The sequence below is a fragment of the Cibotium barometz genome, chromosome 12 (genome assembly GCF_041138505.1).
Source record: "Cibotium barometz isolate CiBa-2024 chromosome 12, ASM4113850v1, whole genome shotgun sequence".
NCBI classification, from domain to species: Eukaryota; Viridiplantae; Streptophyta; class Polypodiopsida; order Cyatheales; family Cibotiaceae; genus Cibotium; species Cibotium barometz.
The window spans coordinates 22,650,727-22,672,353 of NC_141057.1; the positions used below are offsets into that span (position 1 = coordinate 22,650,727).

The 21,627-nt window shown below is 43.3% G+C and overlaps 1 protein-coding gene across 1 annotated transcript in view; it reads right to left on the minus strand.

Annotated features, from left to right (window-relative positions):
• Positions 1 to 2,054: 2,054 nt before the first annotated feature.
• The window catches only part of LOC147633183 (uncharacterized), a 33,729-nt gene continuing 14,156 nt past the window's right edge, over positions 2,055 to 21,627 (minus strand). The window contains exons 2-4 of the mRNA XM_086806202.1: positions 20,983 to 21,155; positions 14,201 to 14,402; positions 2,055 to 2,861 (exon numbers count right to left, since the gene is read on the minus strand). Coding sequence (XP_086662328.1) covers positions 2,626 to 2,861; positions 14,201 to 14,402; positions 20,983 to 21,155 — 611 coding nt within the window. The 3' untranslated portion in view covers positions 2,055 to 2,625. The remainder of the gene's footprint in view (positions 2,862 to 14,200; positions 14,403 to 20,982; positions 21,156 to 21,627) is intronic.

The window sequence follows — 21,627 nt, forward strand, 5'->3', positions numbered from 1 at the left end:
TCAATAACGATGGTAATTTGGGCTCAAGACTGCAACACATGGCAATGTGCCAACACTTGAACTCTCACACAGTGAGCTCACAGAATGGAAAAAATATTTGGAAAACCATCAAAAACTACCACAGGCTAGGATAACAATCATAAATCCCCAAGAGTGGCGCCAATGTTAATCCTTAATGCAATCAAACAGAAATGCATTGTACTCACACACTCTCATAGATCAAGCTTTAGGTTTAGACCTACAAGTGGACATTGAGGGGGGTGTTGGAAAAGCATTTGCTCAACGCTCTACCCTCGTGTTGTTTCTACAGGTGGTGAATGTTCTCTATCATTGAAGAATTCTGGTTGAGAAGGATCTTAGGAGACATGGGTGTTGCTCCAAAGGAAGTGATAGTGTTGTGCGAGACAATTAGAGTTGCATGGCGATTGCAAAGAACCCGGTGTTTCATGTTCGAATGAAGCACATTGAGATGTAGTATCATGTGTGTGAGCTTATCATGGATGGAGAGGTGGATCTTGTCTACTATTCAACAACAAAGAATTGTGCATACATTTTTACAAAGGCTAGGGAAAGATTTATTGGAGCACCATCTTCATCGACTCGACATTGGACCAAGAAGAGGTAGTTCAACTCTACGAGTGGACACTGAGGGGGGGGGGTGTTGGAAAAGCATTTGCTCAATGCTCACCCTCATGTTGTTTCTGCAAGTGGCGGATGTGCTCTATTATGTAAGGCCCCCTTTATGAGAAGTAGCCATTGTTGTGAGCACTAGGGCACCCGACAGTTCCCAGTTTAGACACTAGATGATGGTGGGGCCAAGTGTGACCAAATGGTTAGGAGATAGATTCTATAGACTTGGCACTTTGTCAAGTAAGATGCATGCTTATGTAGGCTATGTGATTGAATTAAGTGCTGGGGACAACACACCGGGGACACATTGTTCTCTAGTTGTCAAGTCCATTAGCGTGGACGTAGGTCTCGCCCACGTTGGTCAAAACCCATGACTTAATCCAAAATGACCACCTGACCATATCATGTGACTGGGACCATATTAGATTACAAAAAGTCCCGTTGTTGGGACTTCGAGCAACTCCAAGCCCCATGGCCATCTGAGATCGTTTGGATGGAAGCAAGAGGAGGTGAAGGAGCAACAACAAGAGGACGAGGAGAAGGAGAAGGAGAAGAAAAGAGGGGAAGGTAACTATGCCAAGAAGGGAGAAACATAAGCGAAGCCCGAATGATCCTTCGATTCTTCAAGATACTTATGCATCCATTCCCTCTTCGATTTTCCATTTTATTAGTCTTCATAGAATCCGAGCAAATTCTCACGAAATCATCTTTCCTTTCCCTCAATAACCTCTAAGAAAGATTTCTAAGGCCTCTTATTAATGTATTACCAAGGTTTTCAATGGCTATGTCATCGTTTCCTTTATTTCATAAACCAAAAGGTGCCCCCCACTTACACCTCCCTCCACCTCCTCTGTGATTTTCTATCGCTTTTTTTTTTTTTTTGAAATACTACATAGAAAGGAAGAAAGAAAAAAGACCAAAGGATCTCTGGGACCAAAGTTGTTACAATATATATCCATGAAGTAAGTTTATCATAGAATAAATATAAAACAATACATTTATGCAATGCCGTGGAATAACTTTATCATGGAATAACTTTATGCACAGAGAGAGAGAGAGAGAGAGAGAGAGAGAGAGAGAGAGAGAGATCCACATGGACATAAATGATGACGCGTGAATCATGGGCATGAATGATGGGGGGCATGAATCACATGCATTTTATGAGATGGGCATGTCATGTGATTGATGGTCATGACCATCATATGACGTGCGATCGTCATGTCAAGTGATGGGTATGATTAATTTTTAAAAATAATATAGCACTATATTTACCACATCACATGATTATATTAAATGTGATTATATAGAAACTATTTGCCATGTAGCATGCAAAAAATAGCTAAGATTCTCTCTAAAAAGTAAATCATGGGCGTGTTGCCAAACTAAAAACAGTAAGCTGCTATCAGTACTTTCATAACCAAAGCTTCAAGTAAAGGAATATGCACTTCCACAATATATATTGACGATATAAATTGAGTTTCCATTTACATCCTCCTGTCTTTGGAGTTTTGCTCACACGTTTTCAAGTAAGGTCTTTGTTTGCTCACTGCTGGTGTTAAAACACATTGTCATCTTCTAAGACCAGGCCCAATCCTCATCATAAAGACACAATATTGATATGCAAGGATTCACTTACCAAGTTGCATGCATCTGAAACACATTTACTTCTACATAAAGGCACATGCCATGGGGCCTCTAATAAGAATCCTGCATCGGCCATCAGCATGGCCATGTAAGGTCACTGAGCCCGTCCTCAATTTTCGTACAAAGTGAGTCTCCTCAAAATTGTGCATGAATTGGATAACCACGAAAACTCAGGAGATGCCATGTGATACTACACCAAAAGCCACAGCCACTCTAATGCCTTTATGCTCACCTAAACCTGCTCATCACAGCTAATGTGGTAGTAGAGTTGGTTCCGTACCAAGTAATGTACATTTGGCCTTCCTTTAGGGATGTAACAAACGGCTGGATATTGCCTCCAGCCAGCATGACTCATAAATCTCTCAATCCAAGTTCCGCCTCCAGATCATCGTCGTCTTCAAAAAGCTTTATGAAGCGAGCTTGCTGCTCGTCCCTCTTCTTTTTTTGCCACCTCATGTACCCGATAGAAATGATTGCTATAAGAGTCACTGAACCAAAAAACACCAGCATGACGATTAGGGCAGAACGTTTTTTCCCCGAGTTTTTCTCCTCATTGTGTTTGGCAGCTGCAGGTTCATCACCTGGTACTGAAACAAACAGAGCACAGAAATCACTTTGTAAGACACACTGCCCTACGTACAATGCATGCAATATAAAAACCCAGGTTTGCCTAGCTACAGGAATATGCTTAAGCTACTGCAGATAGTCCTTCATCATACCATTTCACACGTGTGTGTGTGTGTGTGTGTGTGTGTGTGTGTGTGTGAGAGAGAGAGAGAGAGACAGAGAGAAAGAGAGAAAGTTGTATTAACGTCATCAAAAGGCCAAAATGACCTATGAGACCAAAAGGTTACATCATATCCATGAGGTACATCATCCTAGGTACAAAATAGTAATAAAGAAAGATAACAAAAATCTAGAACTAAAAAATCTGATCTAGGTACATGAGCAGAGAGCTCTCATATCACCCTAATACATCGCTCATGGGCTGCTGTGACATGGTGCTGAAGGTGGTAAAACTGAGCCGGCGCGCAAAGGTCCTACGATGATGGGAGATGATGGCCCGGACCCTCTGGTGGCATGGGCATGGGCGTGGGCAACGGGGGGTCTGGGGCGTCGAGCTCTACATAACTCAATGGCTCTGTCGAGTGTCACACCTCTTGGCCAAGCTCCTGCACTAGCCTGCGGTCCAAGTATGGTGGGTGGATCGGCCCTCGGAGTGCTAGTATGGAAGAAGTCAGTGAGAGCTCTCTGTGCTGGTCCTCGAGCAAGTGCAGCTGATCTGGATCTCACTAAGGACTCCCTGTGTCTGTAGAGCTCTAGAAGAAAAAGTCCCCGGCATCTCTAATCCGGGAAGCCCATGATCCTGGAAAGTGGTCCAAACCCAGCTCAGAAGAGGCAGTGGAACCTCCCCCGAATCTCATAGTATACAAGGCATCGGCATATGTAATGATCCTCTGTCTCGAGCTCTGTGTGACAGAGCTGGCATATCCTTTCCTCTGGTGCAGCCGCCCTAGGCCCATATCTGGCAATCTTCACTCTCAACTGGTGGGACGAGGTGCGGATTTGGCCGATCGCACGTCTCACCCCAAAAGATAGGTGTGTGTCCATGTAGCATGGGCGGATGATGAAACCATCCTCTATCAAGCATAGGAGGTGATCTTTGTACAAGACCACTTGTTGGGGTCCATGGGGTCACCTGCTTTCAAGATAGGTACAATAGTATTCGATCACCAGCTGGCGCGGAATCCCTCACATAGAGCCCTGTTAAATATGTGAACCAATAAAGGGGCTAGCATGTCCCTAGCATGAGAGAAATGCTTGGTGAGGAGTCCATCATGATCATGTGCTCTCCCAATCTACATCCTGTCAATAGTAGAGAGAGGTGGCATAGGTGAAAGAAGGAAGAGTGTGGGGGATGAGGTTTGGGCATATGGGAGACAGGTGGCTGCTTGGGGGCATGGTAGAGAGAGGTGGCATAGGTGTGCCAGGTGCAAGGTGAAGTAATCAAATTTTGCAGGCGATGATCGTAGAAGATCCTCCAAGCCTCCTTGCATCCCTCCCAAGAAATAGCTGGTATAGCTCCTGCTCAAGCCTGGCTAGGTAGGCTCTCTTCTTCCTCTGTGTGAGACGTCGGAAGATCACTCACGCCTGCTGGTGAGTGGTGGATCCTAGCACCACCTCTCGATGTAGACGGACTTGGGTATCACGACATTCCTCGTCGTACCAGCAACTATTATGTCCTGGTGATGTAGGGGTGGCTCTGGAGTGCGGGAAGGCGGCTGCAGCGGATGTATGGAGGGTGGCTGCGAGTTGTGTGGTAAGCTCATCAAGTGGGATGTGGTGGTCAAGGTTGGAGAGGATGTGGTAGACGTGATCAAAATAGATGGAAGAGGTCTCTCTAGTGAAGTGGTACGGGCGGTGACGGGCAAAGCAAGTGGTTGGGTGGTGTATCAGCATGTGAGGGAGAAGGCCAGGTATGCATGGTCGGCTGCAACACCGATGGGGCGAGGCGAGATGGTAAACTCCGGAATGAATGGGATCAGAGAGAGGGATCCCATTAGATAGTCCACTGTACTGGCTCCATGTCCGAAGGGGTAGGAGGTGAAGGTGTTGGAGCCGGGCCATGTTCCAGATCCGTACCCACCATGTTAGTCTCCTGGTACATGGGATCATCTATCTCAAAGAAGGGTACCTGTGCACATGCGGTGCGAGTCTCCAACCAGGAGGATGTCCCCTAGACTGGAAAACTTCATAATGTCATCATAAAGGGGCAGGTATTGGGACTCTCCATGGGTGGCATATTTAGAAGTGGAGGGTGGAAAGTAGCACACTGCAAGGTAGCATAGCAGCCAGGTACAAGACGGGACGTATAATACGGCAAAGTATAATACGTGTATAATACGTCGTTTTTATCAAGCCAAAATAAAAAACGCCATTTTTTTTAATAATAAAAAACGTGTGTGTGTGTGTGTGTGTGTGTGTGTGTGTGTGTATGTATGTATGTATGTATGTATGTACATACATTATATATATATATATATATAATGTATGTACATACATACATACATACATACATACACACACACACACACACACATACACACACACACACACATATACATATACATACATACATACATACATACATATATACATATATATATATATATATGTGTGTGTGTGTGTGTGTGTGTGTGTGTACATACATACATACATACATACATACATACATACATACATACATACATACATATATATATATATATATATATATGTGTGTGTGTGTGTGTGTGTGTGTGTGCGCGCGAGCGCGTGTGTGTGTGTACATACATATATGTACACACACACACACACACACACACACACATGTATATATACACATGTGCATATACAAATATATGTACATATAGACATAGGTGTTAACATGCATACATACATGAAAAACATCAAAAAAGGTTTTATATATATATATATATATATATATATATATATATATATATATATATATATATATATATATATATATGTATATACTCATATATGTATATATACATATAGGTGATAACATGCATACATACATGAAAAGCATTAAAAAAGGTTTTTATTAATGTATGTATTAGAAAAAAAAAACATTCAGCAAGTTTTTTATTAATGATAAAAAAACTCACGTTTTTTAAATAAAAAACGTTTTTTAAATAAAAAACGTTTTTTATTTTTAAAAAACGTTTTTTACGTTTTTTTTGAAAAAAAATTAAAAAAAATCACGTTTTTTATCAATTGGAGTTTTTTTATTATAAAAAACGTCCCGTCGCGTCCAATATATAAAAAACGTGTTTTATAGCTGCTATGCAAGGTAGATGTCCTGTGACCTCTGTCTGGATCCTCACCCACAAGAACCATGCAACCTAATCCCACCCAATCACCTGCTGAAGCTCCTCCCTGTATAGTAAAGCCACCCCTCCCGAACCCCGGGTACCCCGTACTGTGCGTGGTTGTGGGCGGTGAATAGATTCCCATCTGTATCCTCTCACATCTAGAAGCCGACTCCCCTAGCATTGATGTGTCTCTGTGTATAAGACCAAGTCTCTCCCTCTAAATGTCTCCTCGAACAAACCTACATCTGTCCACAAGGCGCCATTGCAATTCCAAACTGCAATCTCTAGTTTGGTCTCATAGGTCTCACACCGTCATTGGGCACGTCGCTCGGTGACGATTACCCTCCCATCTCTGGACACTGCACATTTCCCTGCCTTCCGTGCATCCAAGATGCGTGGCATGCACTCCCTCCTGTGTACTGTGGAAGAAGGTGGTTTGGAGGCTTGCTCCGTTTGCCATTTCTGGCAATCCTTCTAACCATGCCCCAATGGTATGACAAAAAAAGTATTTGTTCTCTGACTGGTACTTCCTTTGCTCCTCTGGAGGAGGATAGCCTCCAGTGATGCCTGCTTTAGCCTTTTCCTACAGGGTTTCCTTAGGTTTGGATTCCTTATGCTTCTTACCCCCTTTGAACTAGAGCCAGAACTGTTGTCCTTCCTAGTGTCTTTAGAAGAGGCATTACCTTTCCCCGGCTGCGAGCAGATTGCTGATACTTGGATTTGGTACTAGACTGCAGTTGCTTGGGCTTGCCTCCATTCATCTTCATTTCTTTATTTTGAGCTAGAATCAAAGCCCGGTCATATGTGCTGGATTCAAAGTTACGAACTATGAACCGGATGTTAGGATCTAATCCACGAATGAATTGATTCATCTTGGCCTACTCAGGTAACCCTAACTGTTGTGCTAAAGTTATAACCTTACCAGAAAACTGAAGCATGGGTGACCCATTCTGTCTGAGTCCATAGAACTAATCTACCAGGTTGGTCAAATACTGGGGAGGGAGAAATCTGGTCTTAAGGTCATGGACAAAGGTATCCTAGCGAAAAGCTATGACACCTATGATGTGGTCTGTATGGAAACTAGACTAATGCTGCCACCAAGTGACTGCCTCACCTGTGAGGTGGGGAGCCGCTACATGGATTTTGTCTTGAGGATCTGTTAGCTTTGCCAATGAAAAATAAGCATTAAATTGATGAATAAATTTGTTGACAACTAAATGATCATACTTACTAAAATTCGGATGACGGTTGTCGTGTCGCGGGATTCTGGCTGGTGGCACCTATGGTTGGGGAAACTGAAGAGAGGTGCAGATATTTCAGATGCAAGGCCTCATTTTCCCGTTGGTGTTCGAGTAACATGCGCTCTCAATCGAGCTCTTGTTGGTGCTCCCGAGCAACGAGTTCAGCCTTACGCCAGTCTTCTTCAAGCCTACATTGGACTTCCTCATAGTCCTGTCTGTCTGCTTTTTCTTCTCACCGTCTAGCTTCATCCTCTCGTCTTTGTTGTTCCATCTGAAAGAAGAGGGTAACGACTTCTATTGTTGCCTCCAAGAGTTGGAGACGCTCCATAAGAAGCTAGTTCTCTGCTCGGAGTAGAGCTATCGTATCTGTAGTAGGAGGAAGAGTAAGGTCTCCTTTGGGGGAGATGTCTTCCTATTGATGTGTACTCTCCTCTATGGACATGTTACTGAAGTCAGTGGTCAAGCCGGAGCAAAGTATGACCATCCAAGAATGCTCTCACGCTAGGATGCAATGTGTGTGGACAAGTTGAATCTGATACCAATGTAACATGCAACGGCCTCAAAAGACTCTCCAATATCATGCATAGTAAGCCGTACACTTGGTTCTACTAGAGTAGAAATGGGCTTACATTCATCCATGTGAAACCTTTTTAGCAAACTTTTTATGTACTTAGTTTGCTACATAACAATGCCATCATCTGTATGCATAAACTGTATGCCGAGATAGTAGTGTAAAGGTCCCAAATCTAACATATCAAATTCAGCTTTGAAATCTGAAATTTGTGCTTTGCTAGTACCTGTAATGAGCATGTCATCTGCATACAAGATGACAGAGAATATATCGGCATTGGTTTTCTTCACATACAATGTGCTTTCAGCTGGACTATTCTCATAACCTTGGCTGGTTAGATGAGCATGTACCTTATCGTACCAAGCTCTTGGAGCTTGCTTTAACCCATACAAGGCTTTGTGTAACCTGCATACTTTATGTTCCTCACCAGGAACTACAAAACTAATGTGCTGATTTACAGAGAAGGGAATAGGGATCTTGCACAGTACACCACACTGAGGCGGAAACAAGCCATGCCCTCTTTCAAGAATTTATTAAGGAATAATCCACAGGCACACTAGCCAGGATCAATACAATCAATGAATACAAAACAAACAGATATGCCGATGTAGGATATCCAAGTCGATGTCGATGTCGAGACACGAGATCTCTGATGCCAAGCACACCACAGGGATGACCCACAAGTATCTCTCACCAGGCTAGTATCAGATCCAATATCCAAATCCAATGAATCCAAATCCAAGTTCAAGTCCATATCCAAGTCCAATTCCATATCCAAGTCCAAATCCAAATCAAATCCAAGTCTAGATCCAGGTCCAAAATCCAAGCTCCATGTCTAAGCTCTCTGCTCCATGTCCAATCTCTATGTCCAAGTTCCATGTTCATGTCCAAGCTCTATGTCCAAGTTCTATGTTCATGTCCACGCTCCATGTCTAAGCTCTATGTTCCATGTCCAAGCTCTATGTTCATGTCCAAGTTTCATGTTCCATGTCCAAGCTCTATGTCCAAGTTCCATGTTCATGTCCAAGGTCCATGTCTAAGGTCTATATTCATGTCCAAGCTTCATGCCCAAGTTATACGTCCAAGTTCACGCTTCCATGTCCAAGATTCCAAAGATGGGCAACTGGGCGGAGGCTGGGTGGCAGCTCTAGGGTGGCTGAGCTAGGGGTTGAGCGGCGGCAACGAGTGGATGAAGATGAGGGTCTCCTTGCTCTCCACAAGCTTGATGCCCAAAACAAGAAGGCTCTAGCTTCTTTTATTCTTGGGGAGGGGGCCTTGCTTTTTGCCAAAAAGCTTTGCTTTGCCTTTTTATGCTTTGCTTTTATGGCTTTAAGGCCTTGGTTTTTGGCCTTAGAGCTTCTTTTTGAGAAAGCGCCTTTTAGCTTTTTGGTCCGGCTCCGTCTCCTCTTTCCAATGGTGCCCTTTGGCTCGCAGTCAACCTTGTTTGACTTTTTGCTTTTTCCTCCTTTTTGACCTTATGAACCCTGTTCCCATGTCTTCTTCCACCTGTCTAGTGTCCGGGTTTTCATGATGTGAAATAGAGCTAGGAGGACCAAATAGTTACATTCAAACCAACATTGTGTCAAAGGTGTGGCCATCGCTAGGGGTCTCAGTGTCACTGCCTTTGGGATTGCCCAAAGGCCTCGCAGGTGTGGCAGAGGATCCTATGCATTTTCTCTATGGATTGGGCTCCCGCTCGTATTGTTACGTGGGACACTATTGCTTGGGCCACTCAAGCTGCAATCGTCATGCTGTATGAGGAGGAAGGTGTGGACTAGCCCTATAAGTCTCTCACCTTTGTATTTCCACTGTGCCAGTTCGAGTTCCGCCTACTGGTTGTTGGACCCCAAGTTCTAGCCAAAGATGGGAGATTTGCAATAGTATAGCCGCGCGGCATATATGGAGAGCTCGATGCAGCGAAGCCATCGAAGGCACCCTCACCCCACCAACGGAGTGTATCTGGAGCATCTACCTCCATATCATTCATACCCTCAAGGTCACAGGTCAATGGGAGCACCTTCACGGTGGCCCAGACCACATGAGGAAGCGGCAGGGGGCCTTCCTCAGGATCTTGCGGCACGGTCCTTTTCTTACAGATACTAGTGGCGAGCCCACTTGGCATTACAAACCACCTATATGGTTATTTCCTCCTCCGCCCATTGTATGAGATAACTTGCTCCTCCTAGAACGGCCAGCCGGAGGAAAAGTGCATCCTCCCCTTTGTTCATCTTGACTTGCATTTCCCTATGGAGACGGATTTGTACTTAGCCATGTTAGTTGTTTTATCGGTAACTAATGGAAGAATCTTTTTCCCAAAAAAAAATGTGGATTGATTGTACATTGAGGCTTTCGGATCATGCGCCTATATGGCTTAGGTTATATTTTGGTATGTCGATCCATGATCGTGCTTTGCATGATAGAAGGTTACTGATGGTAATAACAGGTATCTATCGCATGCTCCCTTTATATAGATAGTAAATGCCGTTGCCCATCTCTCTTATGCTTCACATGAGAGAGGATTTAGATGTTTCTTGGTATGGTTCTTGTGATGCACATGCAAGCTATCATTCAGGATTATGGTAGATGGTATATGGGGGAAACTAGGATGCAGGTGGCTCATGCAAAATCAGCCTTGTGTAAGAATACACTGAAATTAGCCAATTGCAACCTTTGACAGTACCTAGGCTCTGATACCATGTTGGAAACATGGATCCTCCCACTTCCCAAGAGGTCACCCATCCCAGTTGTGTTCCTGGGCAAGCGCGCTTAACTCAGGTGTTCCACAAATTGGTCTAGCCATCCAGACCCCAAAACCTTAAGGTGTTAGGTGACCTCCGTAATCCAATTTGTAGAAACCTCAACTTGCCAAGATTCAAACCCAATCTCACCACGTGAGTTGGTTCTCTCTAGAAGTGTGGATTGCATCTCCAACATTTCACGCATTTTGAAATGTTCTAAAACAGCCCATCCTCTTAATGGTCAATTATTGTTGGTCTATTGCACAATTGCCATATTCCTGCAAAGAAAGCTTGGCAACATGATAGTTAGCAAAGCCTCTGCATATCCGAGAGAGGTAGCTTACGCCAAGCTAGCAGAGTGTAGAGACTAGGAGAGAAGTCTCCGCCAGAGCCTAGCCTCCCTTCAACGTTTCCGGAAATAGTGTCCTAGCTAGTCCAAGAGTGTTCACACACCACTTCCCATAACATAGATGTCTACAAACCCCCGTGGAGTGACCATAGTCTGTGTAGATAGGAGTGGAGGACTGTTGTCCAACACTAAGATCTGCCAAAAGGCGTCTGAGCCATACACATAACCACATGCCTTCAATGATTTCAATTGGTTACGACACCAGGGTGTCTACTAGCGGTTTTTGCATCTTGGTGATTCATACATATCATGGCTCAACAAGAAGCAATCCACAATGGCCCCTTCAAGCTGTGAAGCTGAGTACAAGGCAACTTTTACAGCGACAATTGAGTGTGTTTGGCTCAAACACCTTTTGGCTAATTTGAGTGCCAAACAACCATCCTCCACTTATATCTTTACTGACAATCAGAGCGCGTTGGCAGTTGCAAGGAATGAAGACAAGTTGTCACATGACACAAACCAAAATTCCATTAAACCCAAGTTGAAAACATACATAGATGAATCATCATAGGCTAAGTCATACAATGCGAGGCGCTCTAGGCGCAAGTAGTAGTAAGTACAAGTGGTGTACAAAAGAGTGCCCATCAGAGCGCTCGCAGAAGTCACCTTCGCTAAGGATATTGCCCTTGTCATCAAACTCGGACTCTCTAATGTCCTATGACAAGGCAATCAGAGCGTCCTCAATTGCAGGAACGGAGGAAGAACTACCGGAACCTCGTCGTGTGTAGGTTTACACTGTGCTACTCGAGCCGAGATGAAAGGTGCATCTGCGAGTACCTACTCGACCTAGTAGTTGTTGCACGCCCACGACGAGTACGAGAAACTCGTCGATCAATCTCCTCAAGCTCCGCATACAATCTCTCCTCCTCCTCATGTACCTCCTTGTGGACACTCTCGATAGAGTCGCTTGTGAGCTTGAACTCGCCCACATTGACCTACAAGTGATAATGCGCTCAAAGGCTTGAGAGCTTAAGCCTTAAGCCTTAGAGCTTGAAGGCATGGAAAAGGAGCTTGAAGGCATGGAGAAGGAGGCTTGAGCCTTATATGGTAGAGGCTATGCATATGGGCCATGGTATATAATATATATCATATATCATATATGACAAGGCCCAAACGGACATCCAAACGGTCGAAAATGGTCAAAAAACAATCGCAAACGGCTACTTTGCACAGGTGGCAATGGTCGGAATCTAGACCCTACGGTATCGTGCTGTACAACATTCCGTACGATAAGCTATCGTACGGCGTACGAAAACAACCATGATTACTATGTTCAACATTATCACAAACAAAAACCAAGTACACGTAAAAAACCTTTTTCATTGCTTTATTAATCTATATGTGAGATACAATGGGAATAAAGAAGTCGTTTTTAAGGATTAAGCTTGTCTCTTGCCTATCCCTCCACTTTACCAGATATTCTAAGCATGGTTAGTTTCCACATCAAAAATCTGTTAAGGGTTTCATGATCTACCAAATTATCTTGATCATCTAGTTTTCTTCATAAGCAACTTACATGCAACATTGATGTGCTATACATCCTTTTGGCATATATAGTTTGAAGGTAATCTCGCTTATCTTTCCAAGTGGCTAGAAGATAGTTTCGTGAATTTGAGTTTCTAAGGAATCAAGTATGAGAGAAGTTAGCAGTTTAAAAAGGAAATTCCTTAATGTTGTTTCCCAGGATGTAAATGTTTCCTAGGAAAGGAACTGTTACATGTCCTGTATTAATGGAATTTCCCTTGAGAGCACGTGCATAAATAGGGCTAGGCCACCGGGTGAGATGGCCAATGTGAAAAGGATTGAATAAATTGTCGTGTCAATGGGTTAAGGACCAAAAGGGTTTAACCTTAGAAAAGACGTTGGCCACATGGCACCCAATGGGCAAGAGGAAATTGAGTCTGGCAAGGAATCTGGAGCCCAAAAGGGGGGTTTTGTGACAGAAGTGCAAGGCTGAGTCGTGGATGGGAGAGGAATAGAGAAGAAAGCCCTATATGAAGCTTGGATTTGGGATTTATGAAATTGAAGCAAATCAGAAAAATTAGGGTCAATTGGGTTGCATACCTTTGTTTAAGGCAATGAGCTTACAGGAACTGTTAAATTTATGCTTCCGTGTCATAAACTTGGAGACAATGATCAATTGGATCTCTGCTTTGGTGTTGCCACCCACTCTAGTCTCTTAATGTATACTAATTCCTTAGAAGCAAAAAGCAGCACCTTTTTTTGTTCATTCACTGGTCTGAACTTCCAAATACCTTATGTATCTTAAAATCCTATGTCTAGTGAGAAAACACTATCCTAACAGAACTCCCAAAAAAAAATTTATGTACTTCGAAATTCTAGGTCTAAGAGGTTGAAACACAGCCTCGGTGCTCCCTTCAATTCCACCTCAGACAGAGTTTAAGTCTCAGTGAAGACAAGGGCCTTGTCTGTTGCTTTGATGCATAAGTGGCTTCAGGGTTTGATTGTCAAGAGTCGAGGACCTTGCAAAGAAGTATGTATTAAGTATGGCCAGCCCTGACAATCAAGGTTAGTTTGCTCTCCTTGAGTTTTTTTGGACTCATTAGAGACAAACCATATGCTAGGGTTCCTGCAAAGCACTCTGAAAGAAGTAGTTTCCTAAAAGAGATGCCGTGTAGTATGGCCAGCCCTGACGATCAAGGTTAGTTTTCTTTCCTTGAGCTTTTTTTTCCATAAACCAGGGTTTCTGCAAAGCACTGTGAAAGCAGTAGTCTCCTAAAAGAGATGCCACGATCTTGTCTCTTTATTTAGTCTGCCAACAACGGGTCTACAAAATAGCCATAGGATCTTTTCTAGACATATGCCACCTTGCTTTAGTTATTTATGTCCTACTTTCTTGCTTCTCTCACAATCTTCTAATCAAGCAAGGTGCTCAAAACAACTATTGTACAGCAAGAAGAAAAATTGTTTCCAAAGCCTATGCCATATGGAGGATTATTCATTCAGTGGAAAAGAAAAGACAGCAACATAAAAATGACATCAGTTTTTGGGCATTAGAAACAAGAAACACACAGACAAAAGTAGACAATTTGATTCAGAAGTAAAAATAGGAGAGATGATAATCATACTTGCATCTGACGGGTGGCAATGAGGACACAGAAATGTTATATTGAGCTCTTTTTCCTTGAAATGATTGTAACGCCCCTCACGTTCAGAGCTGAAATTGATTGGGCATAATTCCCATTCATCAAAAACATCATCACGCTTGAGTTGATCTTCTTCATATAGACCACATCGTTTGCACTTTGAACCCTCCAATACTGTCAAAGGCTTCAAAACAAAACCACAATCAAGTCAGTACAACAATAGGCTCTTGTACCTAATAATATCTTCACATTACATTCTATTTGACAAGCATATGCGTTCAAGCAGAATATATAGACTAGACTTTGTACCAAAAGTGATTGGAGACCTAGAGTGAAGTCCCAAGAGCCTCAGTCTAAGATATCTTAAACTTCCCCATCATTTGCATACGGAAGGTCATAAAATATAGGTCCATTTTACAAAGTTTGCAAATATGCATATCATCTAAGTGAACAAAGGCCATCTCGCTGACGGGCACATAGCCTAGTGCTGAGGGCTTGTTACTAGGTGAGGGGAGATCCTGAACTAAAATCCCCACATTTCAGGAATTACAAGATTATCAGAGTATTGACTCAAATAGGGAAAAAACCTAAGTTCAATAGCTTATCCCTCAACCATGCACGACTCTATGCTAGACCACATACCCCCTTGCCAAGCGCTTGCCATGTGGCCAATAATTACTCTAAGGTTTGAGCCCCCCTATGAGTCTTGCACCAGCACCGGAGTTTTCCAAGTACATAAGATAAATAAGTGTGTCCATGCACACTGCTTTCCACAAAAAGCAACTTTGAGCTTCATGTCCAAGTTCTGTCAACACCTGTAGGCTCACTCCATGGACACTCCTGGTCTTCTCATGAACCCTACTAGCTGCCCACACTGTCTACATGCTGAAAACAGTCCTAAAAACAGCAAAAACAGCCTTCAATTGTCTTCTAGGTATCCGTAGAATCTTTCCCTTTGCATACATGCACTGTACGCAATTAGGGTTTGCTATCCACACAGCCTAAGGGCTGAAAATCAGTCTCAAAACATAAAATACAACCTTCAACAGGCTTCCAGACACTGCCATCTTTCCATACATGTGTGAAAGCATCTTTGTAGCAACCCTACCAGCCTCGGGATTGTCACATGCACACCCATTAGGTGTACCAGTGACATGCCATATTAGAGCATTCATAAGCATTTAACAGATAGCATTCAAGATCATCAGGCATCATCCAAGCATTCAATCATTTATGACAGCATTTCCAGCAGTATAGGGGGGCTTCTACAACACCCACAGTAGCACAAAGCATTTAATATATATACCTAGATGAATCCGGGAACATGCCCAAGTTCACCTTATAAGAAAGTGCAATTTATAACCTCATGGTAGTCATCCACAAGAAAATAAACCATCAACTCCATCATGCATAGTATAGACTAGATACTATGACATTTAATAGCATTTAATAGCATTATTAGAGCATTTAATAAGGTCGTGAAGTCCCAGATGGCTGGCCGACTGCTGTAGGTTCAGCCGACTCAGCATACACACCAGTCATGGGCATATTTGCAGCAGCCGACAGCATCTACACCTGGCCGGCCAGCAGTATTCACCCATATAAAAGGCATCGCATCATTTCAGTCAAAAAGGCATTTGATAGTTCCAACATATTCTCAACGTTTCCTTCCTAGGGAGCAAAGGGAAGACAACAGATCAGCATCTTCATTCAGCAGTTCATTATAGCATATTCAACAACATACAATTCATCTTCCTACCTCCTACATAGAGGAAAGCCGGCATCTAAGGGTGGACCCTCAGCATTTGAGAAGGATCAATCATTCATCATCAGCATTCAGCATATCTCTCTCATCCCGAGAAGGATATTCTTTAGGACAGCATCATAGATCTGTTTAGATCTCATTGTAAACACATTCATTTAATATAGTTGCATTGCATTGCAGGGACACCATTGTCTCTCTCTTAAGTATCATTAAGTGAAGTTTAGTATTAGCCTAAGGTTGTTTTCTACGATGAATCCCTCGCATGTCACAGGGATGGTGTAAAAGCAAGTCGACCAGCCCTTGAGCTCAAAACAGCAATCGACCAGCCCCACAGAGATAGAACAACAAGTCGATCAGCCTTGAGTATGTGTATATGCAGAAAATCAGCCACGAAATCAATAGTTCTCGGAATTGCTCCGAAATCAACCCCAAAATTGACACTTCTCGCGACAAAAGTGCTTTGAATACACCACAAAGTAGTCTACCAACTTTGGAAACACAACTGGCATCAAGAACCAAGCTTTGGAAACAATAGAGAATAAGTCACCCGACTTTGTACCTTCAAAATCAACCACCCACACCCAATTCTGAGCAAAAGAGCCATTAAAATTACACACTGAGTGCCAAGCAAGCCAAGGTTTGCTTCTTTTAGCTAGACACCCTACAAAAGAAGCCTCCATACCCAAAATAGCAGCTCGTTTTTCTATGAGGAGCCTTTCTGGGTGCCCATAGTTGAGTTTTGGCCTCAATACATCAAAATAAGTCCAACCTGGTGTGTATTCATATATAAATTATTAAATATTTGGCCGCCCAACTTCAGTAACTGTGTACACATACACTTACAAACCATATAAATGATTAAATCCTTGGAATCCAAGACTTTAAATCATAATTCTGGCCAGTCCATTCCAGCATAATTCACCATGAAGATGCTACTTCAGTTTATGACCATCCATAGTCCTTCTAGGCCTTGTATGAAATCTACATATCCTATGTAAGAGCCATGTATGAGAAAATCCACGATCCATATGAGTTCCAGAGTGTCTAGCAACCCATCATAACTTGGAAAAAATCCCCATTCACGTCCTTTGTGTAGTAAGTCCACGCTCACAAGACACTGTCCAAAACATGAGAGTGGACCAATTGGTGGGGGACCCAGAACAAAAGACCGACACTTCAATAGCAAACAGAGAATAACAGTCGGAAGCCACAAGAAATATAAATAGATAGCACACTGAGCCAGAACAGCCAGCCCCCCATAGGAACTTCTTTATTATGTAGAAGCTTTACAAGAACCCAAGCCAGTCCCCCCGTAGGAACTTCTTTATTATGAGAACCCAAGGCGAGGGTGCAATCATGCACAAAATTTTCCACAATATACTGAGCAACCTTCCACAAAGCATAAACAAGTCTCAGGCCTGGCTCTCTTCCCCACAGATCCAAAGACAAAACAGTCCAAAGAAAAAACTATCCGAAAATCTGTCTCAAAACAGTCCCAAATCAGCATGCTCTACGGCCAGAATAGAGAGAGAGATAGCAAGAGAAAAACCAGCTGCTGCTGTCACATGTGTGGGTGTACGGCTGTCTATACAACCAACAACAAACAGCCAGCAGGCGACCAGTTTGGAGGCAAGTACTTTAGAGCTCCAACCACCACCTTGAAGGCGGCCAGAAGAGGGAGAGAGAGAGAACACCAGTCCTTCCCTTTCTATGTGGAGGGCAGCCTGCAAAGAGAGGTTTTTGCTGCTGTGCTGTTAGTTTCTGTGCGCAGCCACCAATCGAAAGAGGAGAGAAAACACTGCTATAAAATCAGCCTGGGGCAACCAGCAAAGATAGAACACAGCTATCAACCAGTTCAAAGGCGACAGCAAAGCAAGAGAAAGAATAAGCTCCTTACGGCCAGCGCAGAAGGGAGAGAATCAGCTCCTGTATGGCCAGTATACATTGTTGTCGGCCTGTGCCCAGCCCCAAAAAGCAGGTCAGCCAACTAAAAATGCTTGGGGAAGCCACTTTTAGCATCCTCTTACTTCATGCCCAAGCTTTGTAAGCCAAATTTGGCCCTCAACCACAAGCGTCTTCATGCGGAGTTTGTCTTAGGGAAGCAGGTGGATTACACTAGCCATCGGCCCGACGACAGTGCTGGTCAAGGTTGTCTCCAGGACCAGGGTAGGCGGCCTCCACCAGCCCTTCGTGTAGCTACTACATATCCTAAGTTTATGCCTTTGATTTTGTCCATGAATCCAGGCCAGAATAATAATAAGATGTTCGGCCAACTTTAATGATGTCTGAACATATTGACCCAGAAACCTTATAAGCCACGTAAATGATTAAAATCCCATGATACTCATGCTTTGTGACCATCTTTCAAGCCTATCCGTGCCAGTGAATCCTTCAGTTTACTCCCTTCTTCTGTGGAAAATCCCCGTTTTCACCTTGGTTCCATTCTGTGTGTGTGGGCTTTCCTCAAAACATTGATCAAAGTCAGTGAAGGGACCAAATGGTGACAACATTCATTGGAGTAGGGTGTTTGAAGTGCCGCTTGCATTATCCCAGCCAAGGAAGGCCTATAACCTTTCCGTGCTTGGAAGGATGTTATTGATGAGCATGGTGTTTTTCGTTTCCTCAAGCAATCAGACATTGTCATTTGGGATTGCATCATAGGTCAATTTGGAGGGTCATTATAGAGATGATGCAACCATTTTCATCAGCTCACAATTTCTAGGGCATACAAGCTCCTTTTGCGCCCCCCACCCCCCCTTTCGGTTCATGAGCATGCGGAACCATCTACGGAGGATGTCTAAATCTTTGCCTTGGTGAAAAGCGACATTGGGACAGATATAGAAGTAACGATTGGTGAAAATTTCCCTTGAAGTAACGATTGTTTCTATGGAGATGTATTATGGGTGTTTTTCCGGTGGGGATTCTTTTGGCACGTAGACAAATTGCTTGGGCACCAGAGGGATTTTGTATGTGAAATACTATAGATACATATTCTGTACAGTGAGTGATGGGCAATGAAAGGCTTGTGATATAGCTACATGTGTTGTACAGCTGATGCTGTGATGTTGCACATTTTTTGCAAAAAGTAACACTCAGTTAGCAGCATGATGATGGTTGGCCTACTTGTCTGCAGGAAGTTATAGACAAATTGATGCTGCTGGACATCTCTGGAAGATGAATTTTTTGAAGAGAAGCCAGGGTGGAGTGCTTTCCACCAGATTGATGGTCTTCATGTGACGTTGGATTTTAGAGTGCCCAGATCTGATGGGCTTGTGAAGGTAGGGTTTAACATGCTGCTTTAAGGTAGACAGAAGTGGGTTCCTCTCCTGCTGGAGAAGCAGGTGGCCTTCTCCTCTCTGGAAATGATCTGTTCCTTGATTGGGTTTCAGTACTCATGGGAGGACCCATGGTAATCTGTTGTAATATGGTTTGCATCTGGGACAGTCTCTGGTATATGTACTTGGGTAGTTTGGTGCAAAATCCCGTGCAGTTTTGTAACCCACTTGATGGTGAATTGTTGTCCAGACGTCTAGGACTCTACCAGGGATTGAACATCAAAGTAGATGGGCCAGACAGAAAATTCCTTGACCAGGAAGAGGTGGACAGCAACATTGGCAATCCATAACGTAGAAGGGCAACCATGAAACACAAGACAACAATCGTGGACCACGCCAAGCAAAAGGTGGGCAGTTTGCATGTGTTTGGGCCACACGTTTTGCGCCTGGGCGGTGAGCAGCCTTAATTGAGCCAGCCAAATCTGGGCACCCAACACACCTTTCAAATTAAAGGTTAACATGATATTTTTTGCCAACCGACCAGCCCATGACCTGCTCAACCAGCAAATCAGGGGCACATTGCCCTATTTAAAGGCCCCTCCTCTTTCCTGCTCAATCATCCAAGAAAATTGAAGGCAATTCAGCATTCTTCAATTTAAGCAAGGGAGCACAAGCAAATCAATGATTTGCTTCAGCCCTGCAAAACAAGCATCCAAGAGTCCAATGCTCAGAAGGCTACCTACTTCAACATGGTACCTGTTCAGATTAGCAATTCCCTTGTTCAGCCCAGATTCACAGGCCATCAATCAGGCCCACAAGGAAGAAGGTAGTCTCAAGTCAAGTCAAATTTTTAGTTTTAGTTCCCAATTCATTATAAAGAAAATACACCAAGGTGGGGGGCCTTTGGTGCTCTCTGTCCTCTCTTATCTTCAGCTAATACACGATCGTATGCCTTAATCACATATCTTCCGCTAGTGCATGTAACACTAGACTAGACATCCATCACCATATTTTCTCCCACTGATTAAATCAAACGAGAGGCAATGCCACGTAGTGCCCCTAATGATGCGACCAGCAGACCAACGAAAGAGGGTGGAAATTCATTCATCCTATAAAAGGCAAGCCAACCCCGCATGAAACCATTGAAATGGCTGAAATGCATCTGCCAGACTCTGTATTTCGGCCAATTTACATACAATGGTATCTACCAGTCCCTTGAATTCTCTGTGAGATTCTCTAGAGGGTTTGATCAACAATCTCATGGCACATCTAGTGTAGCAGGTGGCACCAAGGCCATGGAAGAGGCCCACACTCCACCAGCGGAGATGATCACTGTGCATGACTTATATTGACCATATGCCTAACCTTATTGAGGGAGGATCTACATTTGGTTCTGTTCCTTTTATATGGTCTAAGCTACTTTTCCATCTACACCATAAAGTTTGGCTACCAACCCGCTAACCCCCCTGAGCCCATCATGTAACCTCCCTCCAACTGAGGGTAATGAGCCTTTCATTTTTATAGACTAGGCCCCGCATAGCATTGAGCTGTCTATCATTTGCATAGAGTACTCTCTAACAAATATTAAAAAGCATCCTTGATTGAGAAATAAAATAGCTAAAATGATGGGAATTTGTTATTGGCCAGTATGCAACACCATTGGCAGCCATACAATTCACATTCCTTCAAAAAAAAAAAACAGATGCAAACGCATGCATTGTTACCTGCCATGACTCTTCACCAATGAAATTATACTGCTGATCTTTCACAACAACGTCAGGCAAGTAAACCTTCTTTTCTCCTTGACATCTAAAATAAACAGAGGGCTTTCCCAGCCATTCATGTGTGCGAAAGATAGTGAGAGTTTCAAGTGTCACATTACCATTTGCCAAAACATCTGTAAACATCACAAGAGTAAAGATCTTTAGGCCTAAATTAGCTTAATACTTGAGTTGCTTTTAGATTTAAAAAATAAATCTTGAAACAAGAGTGATCATTAATTTTACCAAAGTGTCGAGTAGCATAAGCATATACCACCCTCACACTCTCTTCGATTACAGCCCAACCCACCAACACAGAAGATTTTTTTTCTTAATCTAGATTCTAAACCCCCACCCCTGCCACTATTTGCATTCCCAATATCCTCCTTCAACATTAGCCTATTCCAGCCACTCTTTGCATCCCAAAACAACCTAAACACAGCCTAAATCTCAGCAAGCAGAGAGGCTCCTCCAACTAGCAAGGCCATAGGATGCTGACTGTTCTAAATGTAAAAAAGACTAAATGCTGAAATGGGGACATGGGAGTCCTTTTTATAGATGTAAGTTAATTGTAAATCAAATTATTCAAGTACTCTTTTTCCCCCCTTG